At 42.9% G+C, this 15,647-nt stretch overlaps 1 protein-coding gene across 1 annotated transcript in view; it reads right to left on the bottom strand.

Moving 5' to 3' along the window:
• Window positions 1-242: 242 nt before the first annotated feature.
• The window catches only part of BCAM (basal cell adhesion molecule (Lutheran blood group)), a 63,546-nt gene continuing 48,141 nt past the window's right edge, over window positions 243-15,647 (bottom strand). The window contains exons 15-16 of the mRNA XM_073655940.1: window positions 3,803-3,917; window positions 243-3,718 (exon numbers count right to left, since the gene is read on the bottom strand). Coding sequence (XP_073512041.1) covers window positions 3,713-3,718; window positions 3,803-3,917 — 121 coding nt within the window. The 3' untranslated portion in view covers window positions 243-3,712. The remainder of the gene's footprint in view (window positions 3,719-3,802; window positions 3,918-15,647) is intronic.

Here is a 15,647-nt window from a genome sequence, read left to right on the forward strand (position 1 = left end):
AAGAAAAATTAGGTGCCCCAAAATTAATTCTATGTGCATGCCACGAGGGAAGAAGGTTGAATTAAAATTCCTACGTGGATTATTACGGCTCTTTAATATTGGAAGCTTCTATTTTTAATTCTAAGGGATTTTGTGGGGTTTTGTGCAATTGACAATCCTCCCCCCTCCATGGAAGTCTTTCCTCTACGCAGTCCATCTTATTTCTGGCTTTTATCCCTAACTTTCTAATTAGCCGCATACCCTTATAATCTCACAGTGATGTTTATTTTCTTTTCAGCATGATATGACATGGAATTTAGGAAGAAGCTTTTCAATTTATACCAGTGTAATACAAGTAAGCAGCTGCCGGATGATTGAAAATCACAAATGAAGCTCAGAAGCGGAAAAACTGTTCAGTAGGGGCAAGAAGTTCACAGATCCAACTCTGGGGGAATAGTCCGCACAATGTGCAATCCCTTTCCAAAACACGGCAAACACCCAGCTGTGAGGACGTGATTACTATGCATGCATTAGACAATTTCCCTTAAAGTCAGCTGCAGGGGAAATGGAGCATTACATTATATCTTGGGGCAAAAATACAATACGGAGGTTCCTCCGCCTCACCGTATTTGCGTTATTTTTTGTTTCGTAGTAATTATTGACATTTTTCCGCCAAATTCTTTAAAATGGTTTATGTGGTTCATGGATTTTGCACTAAAATAAAAATGCTCTTTGTTTTTGTCTTTAATTTTTTGGAGACATTTTTTAGCTAAAATATCCTAAAAATTTGTGTGAACAAAAAAAAAAGTAGGCGTAAATAAAATCACTCGGTGGGAGGGGGTGCTGTGGGAATAACATTTTGCAAAAAAAAGCCGTAATTAATGAATCAGTCAAAAATATCTGGAAACCCCCTACAGAACCAAAAGAAATTGGTGAATACATATAAAAATGTAAACTAAAGGAAGAATAAAGATACAACTGAAAAACAGGTGAAAAACACCAAAAAGTAGAAAAAGAGTCAAATGCAATCATGAATCAAGCCCATAAACCTTGAAATGTATATATGGTATACATATATGGTATATAAATGTATATATGATATAAAGACAATATAATGGGCCAACAAAAATGCAGGAAGATTTCAGCACTGAAGAAATGGTGTGTGACCAACATACAAATATAGAATGTTAGAAATTAAAGGGTCTTCCAGTGTCATCGTGTCCAACCCCTGCTCAATGCAGGATTCACTAAACCATCTCAGACAGATGTCTATCCAGCCTCTGTTTGAAGACTTCCATTGAAGGAGAACTCGCCACCTCTCGTGGCCGCCTGTTCCACTCATTGATCACCCTCACTGTCAAAAAGTTTTTTCTAATATCTAATCTGTATCTTCTCCCTTACAGTTTCATCCCATTGCTTCTCATGTTTCCATGTGCAAATGAGAATAAGAATGATCCCTCTACACTGTGACATCCCTTCAGATTTATGTAGACAGCTATTAAGTATCCTCTTTTTTGCAAGCTAAACGTTCCGAGATCTTTTAACCGTTCCTTGTAGGACATAGTTTGCAGTCCGCTCACCATCCTAGTAGCTCTTCTCTGAACTTGCTCCAGTTTTTCAATGTCTTTTTTAAAATGTGGTGCCAAAAACTGGACACAGTATTCCAGATGAGGTCTGACCAAGGAGGAGTAGATGGGGATAAATACTTCACGTGATCTAGACTCTATGCTTCTCTTAATACATCCCAGAACTGTGTTTGCTCTTTTTTGCTGCTGCATCACATTGTTGACTCATGTGCAGTCTTTGATCTATTAGTATACCCAAGTCTTTTTCACACGTGATGTTGCTTAGTTCTATTCCTCCCATTATGTAGATGTCATTTTAGTTTTTTTTGCCCAGATGTTCCAATGGGACAGTGTAAATGAATTATGAAAGAATTTGCCTTAGTGTCTGATTTCTTGAAGCATGATATATTTGTCCAATTATGCAAACATAATCTCCCTTAATACTGTATTTACTAGGACCACCGCTGTCCTAAGGTGCATTCTGCAATGTCTGGCAATAGCTTGTTCCCCTTTTATGGGGGAGCTTGGAGGAGATGGCTGATGTTCAAAGACACTTCCATGGATTTTACACGAAGCATTGTATCAGAGTTTCTGTATTATGTTTATTATTTTCAATGCTCTAGTCACTCATATTCAGAGATTTTCCTGTGCCAATCATTCCCAACAAGTAAAGGAGAGAGGAGTGCGGTAGATCCCAGGTGGTAAGTATAATAAACCTCCAATTTATTGAAACTCGTTTCAGAGTAGAACTTACTCCTTTCTCAAATGCCTGAGGAAGCAGTAGGTTCGGCTCTGAAACGTGTTGCAACAAATTGGATGCTTTTTTATACTTAACACCTGGATCAAACATTGTCAGCTGCACCGCCCGGGATCCACCGCACTCTTTTCTCCTTTTCTTATGTCCTCTCTCTATTTGGTATGAGTACAGCAGGAGGAATAGCAGCAACAATTGGATTACACAATATTCTTCACGTAGTTGTGTAGCACACAACCTGATTAGGTGAGTGACCAATCCTCCAAATCACCCTCACCTGTTGCCCCCGGGGTTGCACAGGGAGCGCCTCTTGTTTTTTATCTTTCCATAAATTCATTCACAACAAGCAGAATTAAATTGATATAGAGGTGGATGTAGCATATCAAGCCTTGCTGGGGTAATGCTGACTATAAACAGGAGAATTGAAGGATGCTCTGTGCTACAAAACGATAAATGAGTAGGTAGTATGTTCATTAAGTAACACTTTCGGCAAAACTCTTGAGTTACCTCTAGGTTAGAACCTCAGGGTCGGTGCATGATGCAGTGCGTCCATATCTCCACCACCTCCACCTCATGCTCCACACCTCAAATTAATACATATTCTATATCTTTTGCCAGATATTCTGAATGTGTTAACTCCGATGGAAATGAGCCCTCAACCCATTCAAAAGTCAAATGACCAAAATGGCCAACAAGATGAACCCCAACCGTGGTTTATGAACATTACCATAACAAACATAAATCATGAGATCTTACAAGAATTTTAGGGGTCTGACCAGTGTAATGACCATAGAGAAATACATTATATACATACAGGCCGGACAGAAGCAGGCCAAGACCAGTGTAACAGTTTAAAGCCCACTGAGATCTGTTGCTTTCCCCCCCAAGACATGCTGGTAAAACAGCTTCAAACAGCAGGATAGTGGAAATCATTTACATAATTTGGAAACAAAAAAAATAAAATCAGGTACAAAAAATGAACAAAATCATAGGCATAAAAAGAAAAACCTTCAACAAATAAGGGTGACTGACTGAGGTCTGTGGTGGGCAATGCAGCAATGGCCAACCACCACTTAAGGCAATATTAGGTAGGGTAGTATACCCAATAACAGACCTTTGTGAGTGAACCTTGAAATGTTCTTCAAATAAAAATAAAAGGAATAAGACCCCAAAATAGAATAATGCATCCCCAAAAAAATCTGATTGGGAATTTGTAGGATCTTGATGCGTAATCTCTTATATATTGAGTCCTTGCATTTTCTTTTTATCTTCTGTTGAAACTCTATTTCAAGAGCAAAAAGTCATGAAAATATGAATCCACAGGTTGGAGATGTCAGTTGACTCCCAGTCACGTTAAGATGGCGCCGACCATAGAAGAGTAGAAGAGGATAGCCCACCTCCGGGTCTCTGCTTGTTAACACTGTGTAAATATAGAAAAGGAAAATGCATTAGAATGGAGCTAAGCAAAAACATAAAAGAAATACATGATGGATGGTGCACTGACCTCTGCAGCTGGGCCTCCTCCTCCTCCTCCACGAGAACTCAATAACCCATGTTGCTCATTTCGTTTCTCTGATTTTAACTCAACAGCAAGTTCAGCTGAAGCTGGATCTTGAGATCTGGAAGTAGATGAATTTATTAGAAGAAGCTGAAAAAGTTGATTCTAAGATGAAAATGTTTAATGAGCTGACCAAATAGATTCCCACGTCTAGTTCAGTCATCATTCTGGTTGGCTCTTGCATTTATTAGGCCTCAAGATGACATGTTATGACTAAGCCTCAAGTAGAGTCATGATGTTCCGGGGTCTAGTAAGCGCAAGAGGCGACAGGATACCATCCACAGAAGTGAAGACCACCCGTCTCCAGCCACCATGGAGGACCAGACTGGACGCCGGACCAGGGCATTGTGAATATTTTGGCTCAACGCTACCGAGATCACTGACAAGAGACAGATTCCTTATCACAGACATCAAAGACGGGAAATCAAAAGCTTACTTTGACCGTGACTTCTGTCCTTCTGCTTTATTCATGCTTATAGATTGTATCATTGGATAGGTAATGAAATCAAAATCGAGTGGGGTTGACATAATGCAGAAGGTCCGATTAAATTATTCCACATCAATGTAATAAATTAGTCATCTCTTTTGAAAATTACATGTTCCAAATTTTAGCTAATTTTCTGTTCATGACCTTAGACAACTTCCCATATTTATTAACTAGCTATTGAACCCGTTCTACGCCCGGGTGGCGAGCATTTTTATTGGTATATGGTCTCCCATACTGGTATGTGCTGCCCCCCTCCTGGTATTTGTGCTGCCCCCATCCTGTCTCCACCATCCTATCCTGGTATGCATGGCACCCCTCACCCCCAATCCTTGTATGCATGGCACCCTTCACCCCCAATCCTGGTATGCAGCACCCGTCATCCCAATTCCTTGAATGCGTGGCACCCCTCACCCCCAATCCTGGTATGCGTGGTACCTCTCATCCCTATCCTGGTATGCATAGCACCCCTCACCCCCAATCCCGGTATGCATGGCACCCCTCACCCCCAATCCCGGTATGCATGGCACCACTCATCCCCAATCCCACTATGCATGGCACCCCTCATCCCCAATTCTGGTATGCATGGCACCCCTCATCCCCAATCCCGCTATGCATGGCACCCCTCATCCTTATCCTGGTATGCATGGCACTCCTCATCCCCAATCCCGGTATGCATGGCACCCCTCATTCTTATCCTGGTATGCATGGTGCCCCGCATTTCTATCCTGGTTTGTATGGTACCCCTCATCCCTATTCTGGTATGCATGGCACCCCTCACCCCCCAATCCTGGTATGCATGGTACCCCTCATCCCCCAATCCTGGTATGCGTGGTACTCCTCATCCCTATCCTGGTATGCGTGGTACTCCTCACCCCTATCCCGGTATGCATGGCACCCCTCACCGCCAATCCCGGTATGCATGGCACCCCTCACCCCCAATACCGATATGCATGGCACCCCTCACCCCCAATTCTGGTATGCATGGCACCCCTCACCCCCAATCCCGGTATGCATGGCACCACTCACCCCCAATCCCGCTATACATGGCACCCCTCATCCCCAATCCTGGTATGCATGGCACCCCTCATCCCTATGCATGGCACCCCTAATCCTTATCCTGGTATGCATGGCACTCCTCATCTCCAATCCCGGTATGCATGGCACCCCTCATCCTTATCCTGGTATGCATGGTGCCCCGCATTTCTATCCTGGTATGTATGGTACCCCTCATCCCTACTCTGGTATGCATGGCACCCCTCACCCCCCAATCCCTCTATGCATGGCACCCCTCATTATTATCCTGGTATGCATGGCACTACTCATCCCCAATCCCGCTATGCATGGCACCCCTCATCCTTATCCTGGTATGCATGGTGCCCCACATTCCTATCCAGGTATGTATGGTAGCCCTCATCCTTATCCTGGTATGCATGGCACTCCTCATCCCCAATTCTGGTATGTATGGTACCCCTCATCCCCCAATCCTGGTATGTATGGTACACCTCACCCCCCAATCCTGATATGCATGGTCCCCTCACCGCCCAATTCTGGTATGTGTCGTACCCCTCACCCCCCAATCCTGGTATGCATGGTCCCCTCACCCCCCCAATCCTGGTATGCATGGTCCCCTCACCCCCCAATCCTGGTATGTGTGGCCCCCTCACCCCCCAATCCTGGTATGTGTAGCCCCCTCATCCCTTTCACGCTGTACACACATACAAAAAAATAAACAGTTATACTCACCTTTCTTCCCTGTGCTCCAGTGCTGCTGTGTCCTGTTCTGCCGGCGGCCGGGGGAGGAGTGCGGCACCGGAGCACTGCGCTGTGTCCGGCGCCATTTTGCTGAAGACACACTGCAAATGTGTCTTCAGCAAAATGGCGCCGGATAGCGCTATGCTTATGCGCCGATCCGATGCCTCACTCCTGCCCCGGTCTCCGGCGAAGAGAGAGGCGCCGCGGCAACGCTCCTCCCAGTCAGGTAAGTATGTACGTATGGCGCTGGAGATCGCGGTATGCATTTAGAGTCTATGCATACCGCGATCTCCGGCGCCATACACTTCTCTTACCTGTAATGGCTGGATGCGGTCTTCTGTCTGGAGCCAGACTGCGCGTCACGCATGCGCAGTCTATAAAGGCTTCAGACAGAGATACGCACCCCCCGTTATATTATGGATATGATATGATACCTATTGAGTTGGGCCAGTGAAACCCTCACGGACCTACAACAGGCAGGTGTCAACTTGACCACGTGTGGTTAAATTGAGCAGTGTCTAACATAAAATACTTATTTTTCTTAAAGCTCCATGTCTGTTCAAAATGTCAACTGTCTGAGCAGCAGTTAGTGCTCCAGAGCAGCTCTTCCAATTAAAATTGTATGCTCCCATTAACAGGAAACGCAAAACATTTTTTGGGATTGCAGAAGACCTACCTTGATGCTACAAGAGAGAATGAGTAGGTTACCCTGTAGCAGATTTATTTTTTACATTTCATGCCCTACGTGGATATGGGTCAGTTCATGAGTGTGTCTTTACAGGACTAAAAGGTGTCCCTTTAGTTCCATCCAAACCTAATTTAGAGTTAGGCCTTCTTAAAAATAAGGACACCTAAATACTAGGTAAAAACTCCCATCAAGACGTTGCTAGGTTTGGATAATTGCTTGGAGTGAAGATAAAAAAAAATCTGTGAAAAACCTGGCAGCAGGTCTTCAATCCCACAGCAGCGCACCCGCAGGTGATATTAGGTATTACACAGTCCCACTGAAATTAATGCTTTGCTTTTATAGCACATGATCATGATAGGTCCTATTGAGAGTTAGTTGATCCATTACAGATCCTTCTCAAAGAAGAAATTGTAGTCACAAAAATGAAATTTAAGGAATAAAATATAGCTCCGTAAAGCGGTCTAGGAGAACCTGTAGATAGATGGGGGTTCCTGAACTTGTTACTGCGGTCACTTTGGCATTGTCTTAGTGCTTAAAGACTTCTGCAGCTTGACGGACGAATGTTAGATCGCAGGCTCTATGAGTTTCCTGAAAGGATGTTTGAAAAAAATGACCAAACAATATTTGACACAACTGAACTCTACGAGGAAGCAGAGAACACGACGAGATTGCGCTTTTCTTTTTATATAAAGTGGAGGCAATGTGTTAATCTCTGATTACTCATCGGCTGGAAGCTCTCATAGAGTGGACTAAGACACATAAAAAACTCGAAAATAATAGACTTGGCAAGTCTTAAAGGGTAAAGCCACTGCACTGTGTATATTCCATGAGGATTTGTTTATGTCCGCTCTCGCTGCAACAGATATTTTTGGCTCGACGAGGGGGGTTGAAACAATTGTATTTTCCATAGTTTCATGTAATGGCAAAAAAATAAACTAATGAGTCGTGAAAGCTGAAGCTGGCGCTCAACGTAAGATTTAAAGTAACTATCAGATATGTTGCTGATTGGTCATCTGATTGCACAGTATCATGCACCGACATTAAAAAAAAGTAAAACCAAAGTCCAATTGTTTTTTTTCTCTCTACTACCCTAAAAATGCAAAATAAACTACTTTAACACCCATATAAAGGACTTAGCCCCTATAAAAGCCAAGCAAGCAGGATACATTTTAGTGTATTAGTGGCGGAGAAATCGACTTTAGGTCGTATCCAAATGGGTGGGTTTTGGTGCACCCTTGGCATGGCCATGGGCTCAGTGTACCGTTATGCTCCCCAAATTTGCAGTTGTAGAACTCTCCCTTTAACCTTATTGGCTCTGGGCAAGCAAGCGCTACCCAAACTCAATGTCCATATAGGAGCCGCACGTGATGTTCTACACCCTCTCCTCCTCCCTGAAGCCAAGTGGTGGCCGCAGACAGGAGCCTGGGATCTAAGCACTCCTGCACCTAAACTGTATGCGCCGCTCGACTCCTGCAACGTCAGTGCACACGTGCAGGGCTGCAAATTGAATTTAGGCTTCCCCAGAGTGAGCCCTTTCAATCATAGATCAGAGGAAGTGCTAAAACTACAAATTGGGGGTGTTACGATACAATGAGCCATTGGCCATGCCAAGGGTGCACCAAAGCCCCCTTCATTTGTAAATGGATGAAAAGTAAATTTTCTCAGCCACTAATACAATAAAATGTACACTTCTGGTAAGATATTTATAGGGGAAAGTCGTCTATATAAACTTTAATTTTTTTGGCATTTTGAGAGTGACTGACTCCCTTTAATTACCATTTTGGCTAAAAATGTATGCAGCAAACAAACTGTGGGCTCTTTGTCCACGCTGATTAACCTTCTTTGTCTTAGAGAATATTCTAGATTGATATAATAAATAATAGAAGGGACGAGAGGGGATATAGATGCACTTTACCTCTCTCTGTGATTGCGTGCTGTGAGAGGGGAGGAAGAGCAAAGTGAAGAGACATCTAATTGATTTGGAGTCCTGGCTATAGAACTGTCAATACACCACAACAATGTATGGAAAAAGACCCCCAAAACACTATATACACTTAATGTAATATACGTATTATACATCTTCAGCTGGCTAAGGAAGGAACTACACTGCTAATATTTTGTAAAAGAGGTCCACTAAAAATATAATTAGTTTTTCTTTGCAGTATAGAATAACAGGAAAACATAATCTCTAAAGGATGTGATTCCTACATGTCAAACACCAACTTAGATTTCCTGACTTTGAACTTGACAGCACCAAACTAAAGCTTGTAAGACTCTAGGGGATATCTGAGGTCATTGTCCTCTGGTATCTGAACATTAAAAGCTGTATAGCTGGGGAATTAGTAAGGTTTGGGAGTGTAAAACACTCCAATTATAATCAATTGCTGCTTTTTTGTATTAAGACCTTGACAAATGAGATATTCATGAGATCCACCAGGTTCAAACATCAGAGAAATCATGAATGAGAGGATATCACCAATCCACCCCCGAGGAGCACTAAACAGCATTTTTAAAGGCTCTGTAATATTGAAAGAAAATCCAACCCTTCTATTTGTTTTAGTAAACACCAAATCTGGAGCATTTTTCTTAGAACTCTACATTGTCTGTGTTATGCACTTAACCCATAAATGGGTAATGGGAATAATAAAGCCTACAACACAGAGAAGCCACACCCACACCCTACTGGTCCCTGTACAGACTAGACAATCTCTAGTCACACAACTAAAAACACCACTTCAGATCTGGCTCCCTAAAAGGCCATCGAGGGGTTTCTCGTAACTCCTGAGGATCCAAAGGGGAGGCCGCTGTGCACAGCTAACTAGGAGATGGAAAGTGTGCAGAGGGATATGATGACCCAGGGTGAGAAACCTTAAAGCATGTGCATGAAAGGAAAATAAGGAAAACTAAGGAGAATAATTATTAAAACAACAATAATCTCCCACCAACCTGAGGAGAAAGAAAAGATGTTGGGAAGACAGACAAACAAACACACAGCAGAAATATATATATAATATAAATGGTGTTTGCTGAAGGACTGGAACTCCTTAGCACTAATCCACTTAGAAGTATAGCCAGCAAGGAAGTGTAGTGAAGGAGGAATATATATAGCCCAACTCAGAATGTGATTACCAACCAAAACAGGACAATGGCAAATACGTGGAGTAGCAAACCCAGAAAGGAAAAATAAAGGCAATACATAACAATAGTATGGTTTGCCAATACATTCTGGATACAGGTTGAGAACATATCTACAATATCTCTTTTCTTGGTTGGATAAGAATTTGGGTGATTCGGCCTTTAGCAACAACCTTGTGCAGCACCCAACTTTTATTACTAACATTGATGAACGCATTTTATTTAACTGTATCTGTGGTTAAAGGATGACTCCATTGATATATAGTCAATCATGAACCATTATCTCCATCCTTGTTGGCCTTCACATATTTCTACAATTGCGTTGTCTGTTCCTGATTGTATAACTACGATCATCATGGAGATGGCCGGAACAATAAGAGCTGTTGTGTAGTGGCTGGAGCATTGCCAAGCTGGCATGCACTAAGGAAAATTAATTACTGGTAAATTACAATAGCAAATTGCTACATCTAAAGGATCAGATGTGATGGCAGGATCCTGATTGTATGTAGAAAGTCATAGGAACATGAAAAAGTTAACATTGATGAGAAGATTTAGAGTTGGTGCGAATCGATTCACAGAAAGATGTCCAGTGGCCATGTCAGTAATCTGTGGCCACTGGAAAGGAGCTGTAAGAACCACCTCTTACTTGATGGCAAATGCAGCTCTTTTTTTGATTAGCCATCTTGGAGTGATGTATTTGTCGCGACGTGATGAACATGTGACATTGCGACAGTCTGATTAATCAAAAGCATTGCAATGGATGCGGAGAAGTAGAAAACGATTATTTAGCCCTCGTCCAGTGGCCATAGATTATTGACATGGCTGACGGACCAGGTACGGAAAATCAATTCCGCTATGTCAAGCAGAGAACCACTAGCGTTCAAAACAAGGTAGACCTTTCCAGTGCTTAAGTGGTCAATATTGTCCTCATGTTCTGGATACAGGTGAAGAAACCCACTCACAAGCCTCCACTATATCTCTCAATGTCCCTAAAGGGGACTATACCCATTTACTGATCATCTAATATGTATGGGGGTGTCCGAACTTCCCCACATGGTGGATGTCAAGGTAAAAGAGGATCGGGCTGTGGGATTTAAACATACTGTTTCCTTTTGATTTTAAGGTCTCTGCCAGTGGACTTTTCCATTGATAACACATACAAGCTGGATGAAGCTGATCAGGAAGCATGGTGGTATCCCATCCCAACTATTCTCAATGGCAGGAAAAAGAAGAATCAGACTGTTGGATTTCAACATGCCCCATCGTTTTATTCTTAAGGGCTATAAGTCTCGGCCAAAGGTGGACATATGAACGTTCGGCCAAGTTGAATGAAATAGTTGTCAACTGAAGTGTATAGACGACCTCAGAAAGTGAGTTCCCTTTAATAACATTTTAGTGAACACGAAGAAGGCGTTGTCCATGTCAACCCCTATATCCAGCCTGATATGACAGCCATGTGTAGCCATTCTCAAGCACAGGTCTTATCAAAAGCTTCTTGCATTCCTCTGTGTGTTGAAATCTGCGCTCTTTCAACAGTTGCACTTCAGTCTACGTGCTCTTTGAAGTCTGGAGATGGTTCTCCGTAACGAGGAGGCATGCTTTTATGATAAATCTAACAAGTTGCATAAGGCCAGGGATATTTTCAGATTTCTATCCTGACTCAGACACAATTTTACTTTACTGCACCCAAGGGAGGTGTCCGGTACAAGAATTATACTCTCCATAACATGGAAAAAATGGATTTACAACTGGTGAGACAGGTGTTCAAGCAGGAACCAAAAAGTATTGGCAATTTTTCATAATATCTGATAATTAAGGGACCCTAAAGACCACCAACCCCAATTGATGAAATGTGGCAGAACCTGAGGATATCAGCAGTACTGGATGATTCCCGAATCTTCCCCCGACATCAGAGAAGAATCAGGTGGTAGGAAGTTCAACCCTCGAGGAGATAAGCTGCCGCCAGGAGGTTTCCCCTCAATGGGCAGGTCATAGGTAGGACGACCATTCATTTTGCTTTTAATTGGTGCAATTGTGCCAAAAAGTACAATAGTTTTGTAGAAATGGCTTGACACATTGGTCTCTACATCTGTAGCTCCATGGGCTGAAAAGATGACAGAAAGTTCAAACTGCAATACAAGAAACTGCCTCTCTTTCCCACACAGGCTTGTTTCAGCTTCAACATCAAGCTGAAGGAAACACAGAACAGATCTTCAAAGCAACAAAAATGCAACACAAAGGGAGAAAAAGATTCAGAAAAAAATGCAAAATTGTATATTTTGCTATCCCTATGCTATGAGGGACAATTAGGGAAACCGAATAAATTAAAAGAGGCATAATCGACAGCCTATTCTGTTGAGTTTGGGCGTCTAATCTTGCTTGCAGACCTGGGGTCAAACCTGCAACTGCCTTGATAACCTATCAGCAAACTCTTCCCTTTGTCAAACCCCTTAAGATGCCACAGTTTCTTAAAAATCAGGCATCTAAGGGGTTAGTGCAAATTCACCCACTGGGGATCGAAGTTGCAGGAATCCCCTTAATCAGCTTATCATCAGCAAAATTTTATGTCCAAAATGGACAAACCCTTTAAGTTGAACTTGCATTATACTTTCAGCGAAACACATACTTTACAACAGTCTCCACTCTGTCTGAGAATCTTGAAAAATAGTTAGGGTTTAATAACTCTATTCCCAAATTGGGCATTTTTGGACATTCCCAGGAGATAATGCAGATGGGGCTTAAATGTCCTGAATTTTGGTGGGCATTAAATGTTGTTAATTCTGTAAAGGAACATGTACACTTACATCTGTTTTCCATGAAGAAGGTTGAAAAATTTCATGAAAAAAGGCCAGCGATTAATAAAAAGACCTGTCACTTCCCACAAATATTTTTATCTGGTGTAAATGCCGATGTTCTCCTGAATCTGGCGATGTTTTTCTTTTGTTTCTACGCCTCTCCATTCCTGAGATATGGCCTCTTCTTCCTTGTATATAAATTTAGCCTTGTTAGGCAAGTGGGCATGATCATTAACTCATTTCTGTGGACGTCCCCTTGAACATCACGCCCATTTGGATAAAACGATTAGATGCATAATAGGGTAGTGGAGGCTATATCTCAGGAATGGAGAGGCATAGAAACAAAAGAAAAACAACGCCGGATTCAGGAGAACAGCGGCTTTTACACCAGGTAACAAATTACATATTTATGGCAAATGACTCATCCTCTTTTATAGCCATGCAAAAGAGTATTTGATCATAACCAGTATTTTACAGTATATTTAGACACTGACATGACAGAGACCTGTGAACATGTCCTGGAGTCTAATCTGGGATTTCAATTCCATAAAAGTCAATTATTCTTGAACCTCAAAAAAAAAAATAGCTCAGACTCGTTGGGATTGTGGCTTTTTTTAAAAAAAACAAAAAACAGATGGGCCGGGGAATTTTAGCTTTAGGCGGGGTGATGCCACATCTTAAGTGTTTTGTGGTTCATAAGGATAAATTAGCTAGAGTTCGTTAGAAGAAGAACGTTTTTCCTCTGGGAAAAAATGCATAAAACGAGGATGCCTTTCCGAAATAGGAAAGCTAGCCACAGATATAAATATCATAGTCGCTTAAAGTGTCGCAAAAATAACCATCTCTGCTCGGGAAAGAGACCTCCAGTCAAATCTTTTATTACCTGCCCCTTATCGGATCTATGGATAGTTGCAGAAAATCCATCAACATATTGCATGCACTGTAAAAGGAGCATACTCTGCTAGAAAGTAATGGAGCAACAATACAATTCTTATTTTACGAGAATACATGTACGTGATAAAATGGGCTTGTCAAGAGAGGTGATCAGTCCTGGTGAAAGAGACGTTCAGGCCTCAATAAAGGGGTTCCCATATGTTGTGTTAGAGGGGTGGGCAACATCTAGGACCACCTTTCCAAACCATGTGCTACTAAAGGGCAGCTCCCACTCTGGTGGACCCAAATGAGTGAGTAATACTCATACATGTTCCCTTATTCTGCAGTGGCCATGACCAAATGCCACCTCCTCCTGTGATAACACTAGGTTACTCAAGATTTCTAAAGTCAGTTGTTTGACGATCAGACAACTTCAGTTTCTGAATTTTTGGAACAAAATCCAGGCTTCTTATGTAGGAGAATGGAGCATAGGAGACAAAGTGTTGCAAACCCTTGTGGCCTCCAGGCCTGAACAAAACCCTGCGGAACTGTTCCCAGGGAGAAGAGTTGCAGAGGGGACAGAGTTAGACAGTGCCCCAGGTCAGGAGAAAGTGATGAAACAAGCCTTTAATATAAAAGGTCAGGGCACCAGAACGGAAGTGTATTTGGTGCCAAGAGAAGTGGCAGAACCTCTTGCTGCAGCTCTAGCAGCTGAGGCAGTAGGCCGCAACCGTGGGCAGCAGCCAGGCCGAGACCCAGACGCCGATGGTCAAGCACCGAAGACCAGAGCTACGTTGGTCAAAGTCCAGACTGCACCCATCGACGGTCAAGCACTGAAGACCCAAACGATGCTGGTCAAGGCCCCTGATCCAGACAACGTCGGTCAACAGTCAAGGACCAGCTCCCACCGATATGGACCGAGGAGACACCCATCGGCGGTCAATGACCGAAGAGGCCCTCAGAATAGCTGGCAAGAGACTTCAGCCTGGGCTGGTGATCAGAGGAGGCATGTGAGATGGGCTGTCACTCCCAGCATGGACTTACGGTATCGGGCGCTGGGAGAGGGAAGGCTATGGACCACACGGGGTCCGGCTGATGCTAGAGCAGCCCCAGAGAGTGTTGATAGACTTTGTAAGGGAGACATGCGGCTAGCAAGACGGAGCAGTGGCCCTAGTCAAGGCCCAGGAAGCAGCAGCAGCAACTTCTAGAGACTGTTCCCGCCAAATTTTGTGCTTGCCCCCCCTCCATTAGAACTAGTTTGGACTATAGACTCGGAGCGGATTTAGGAGCTCCTTATTGTGTACTGATTCATATACCTTTGTTATCCAGTTTCTTTTCAAAGACTTTATAAATATTGTTCTTTTGCGATCTCCATCCCCAGTCGTCTTACTCCCACTGAATATTGTTATCCCAATGAAGAAAGTTTTATTGCTGCCTGGCGCCTCTGCTGTTGCATTTAGTCACCTGCTTACACTGACATGCAGAATTTGCTGCGGATTTTGTTGCAGCCCACATTGATTCTGCACAAAAAATTGAAATGCTGCGGATATAAAAATCCAACCCGCAGGTAAATTTTTGCGCATAAATTTTCATCAATGTGTAGACGAGATCTTGTTGGTATCAAAACTGCGTAGAAAAATCCACATCAAATACACAATCTACCCTAAGGCTAGGCGCACAATGTTGCATATTCAGTATGGACTTTACTAAACTGAAATCCGCAGCATTTCTGCATGTAAAAACCCAGCCCAAAGCTCGTGAGTGTCGTTATATAATCTGTATCCCTGACTGTCATGTGCCATATATACCACTGCTGTGCTTATGTGACCATAATGAGGGGTCATTCAGCCCCTCTTGCTTGAGTACTAAGGAGCCACTGCCACCCAAGCACCCTTTATTAGTATACTACTGCTTTTAAGGATGTTTGGACTGGCCCACCCGAGAACCGGAGAATTCTCCGGTGGGCCACCACCCTCTTATATGAGCAGTAGACAGACTTCCTGCAAAGCTGCCCATATAGTATAAATGAATTAGTCAGATGTCCATACCCACCGTGTGTCA

Source organism: Phyllobates terribilis, unplaced genomic scaffold, assembly GCF_046119375.1.
Source record: "Phyllobates terribilis strain yellow unplaced genomic scaffold, ASM4611937v1 Scaffold_12__6_contigs__length_324123572, whole genome shotgun sequence".
Taxonomy (NCBI): Eukaryota; Metazoa; Chordata; class Amphibia; order Anura; family Dendrobatidae; genus Phyllobates; species Phyllobates terribilis.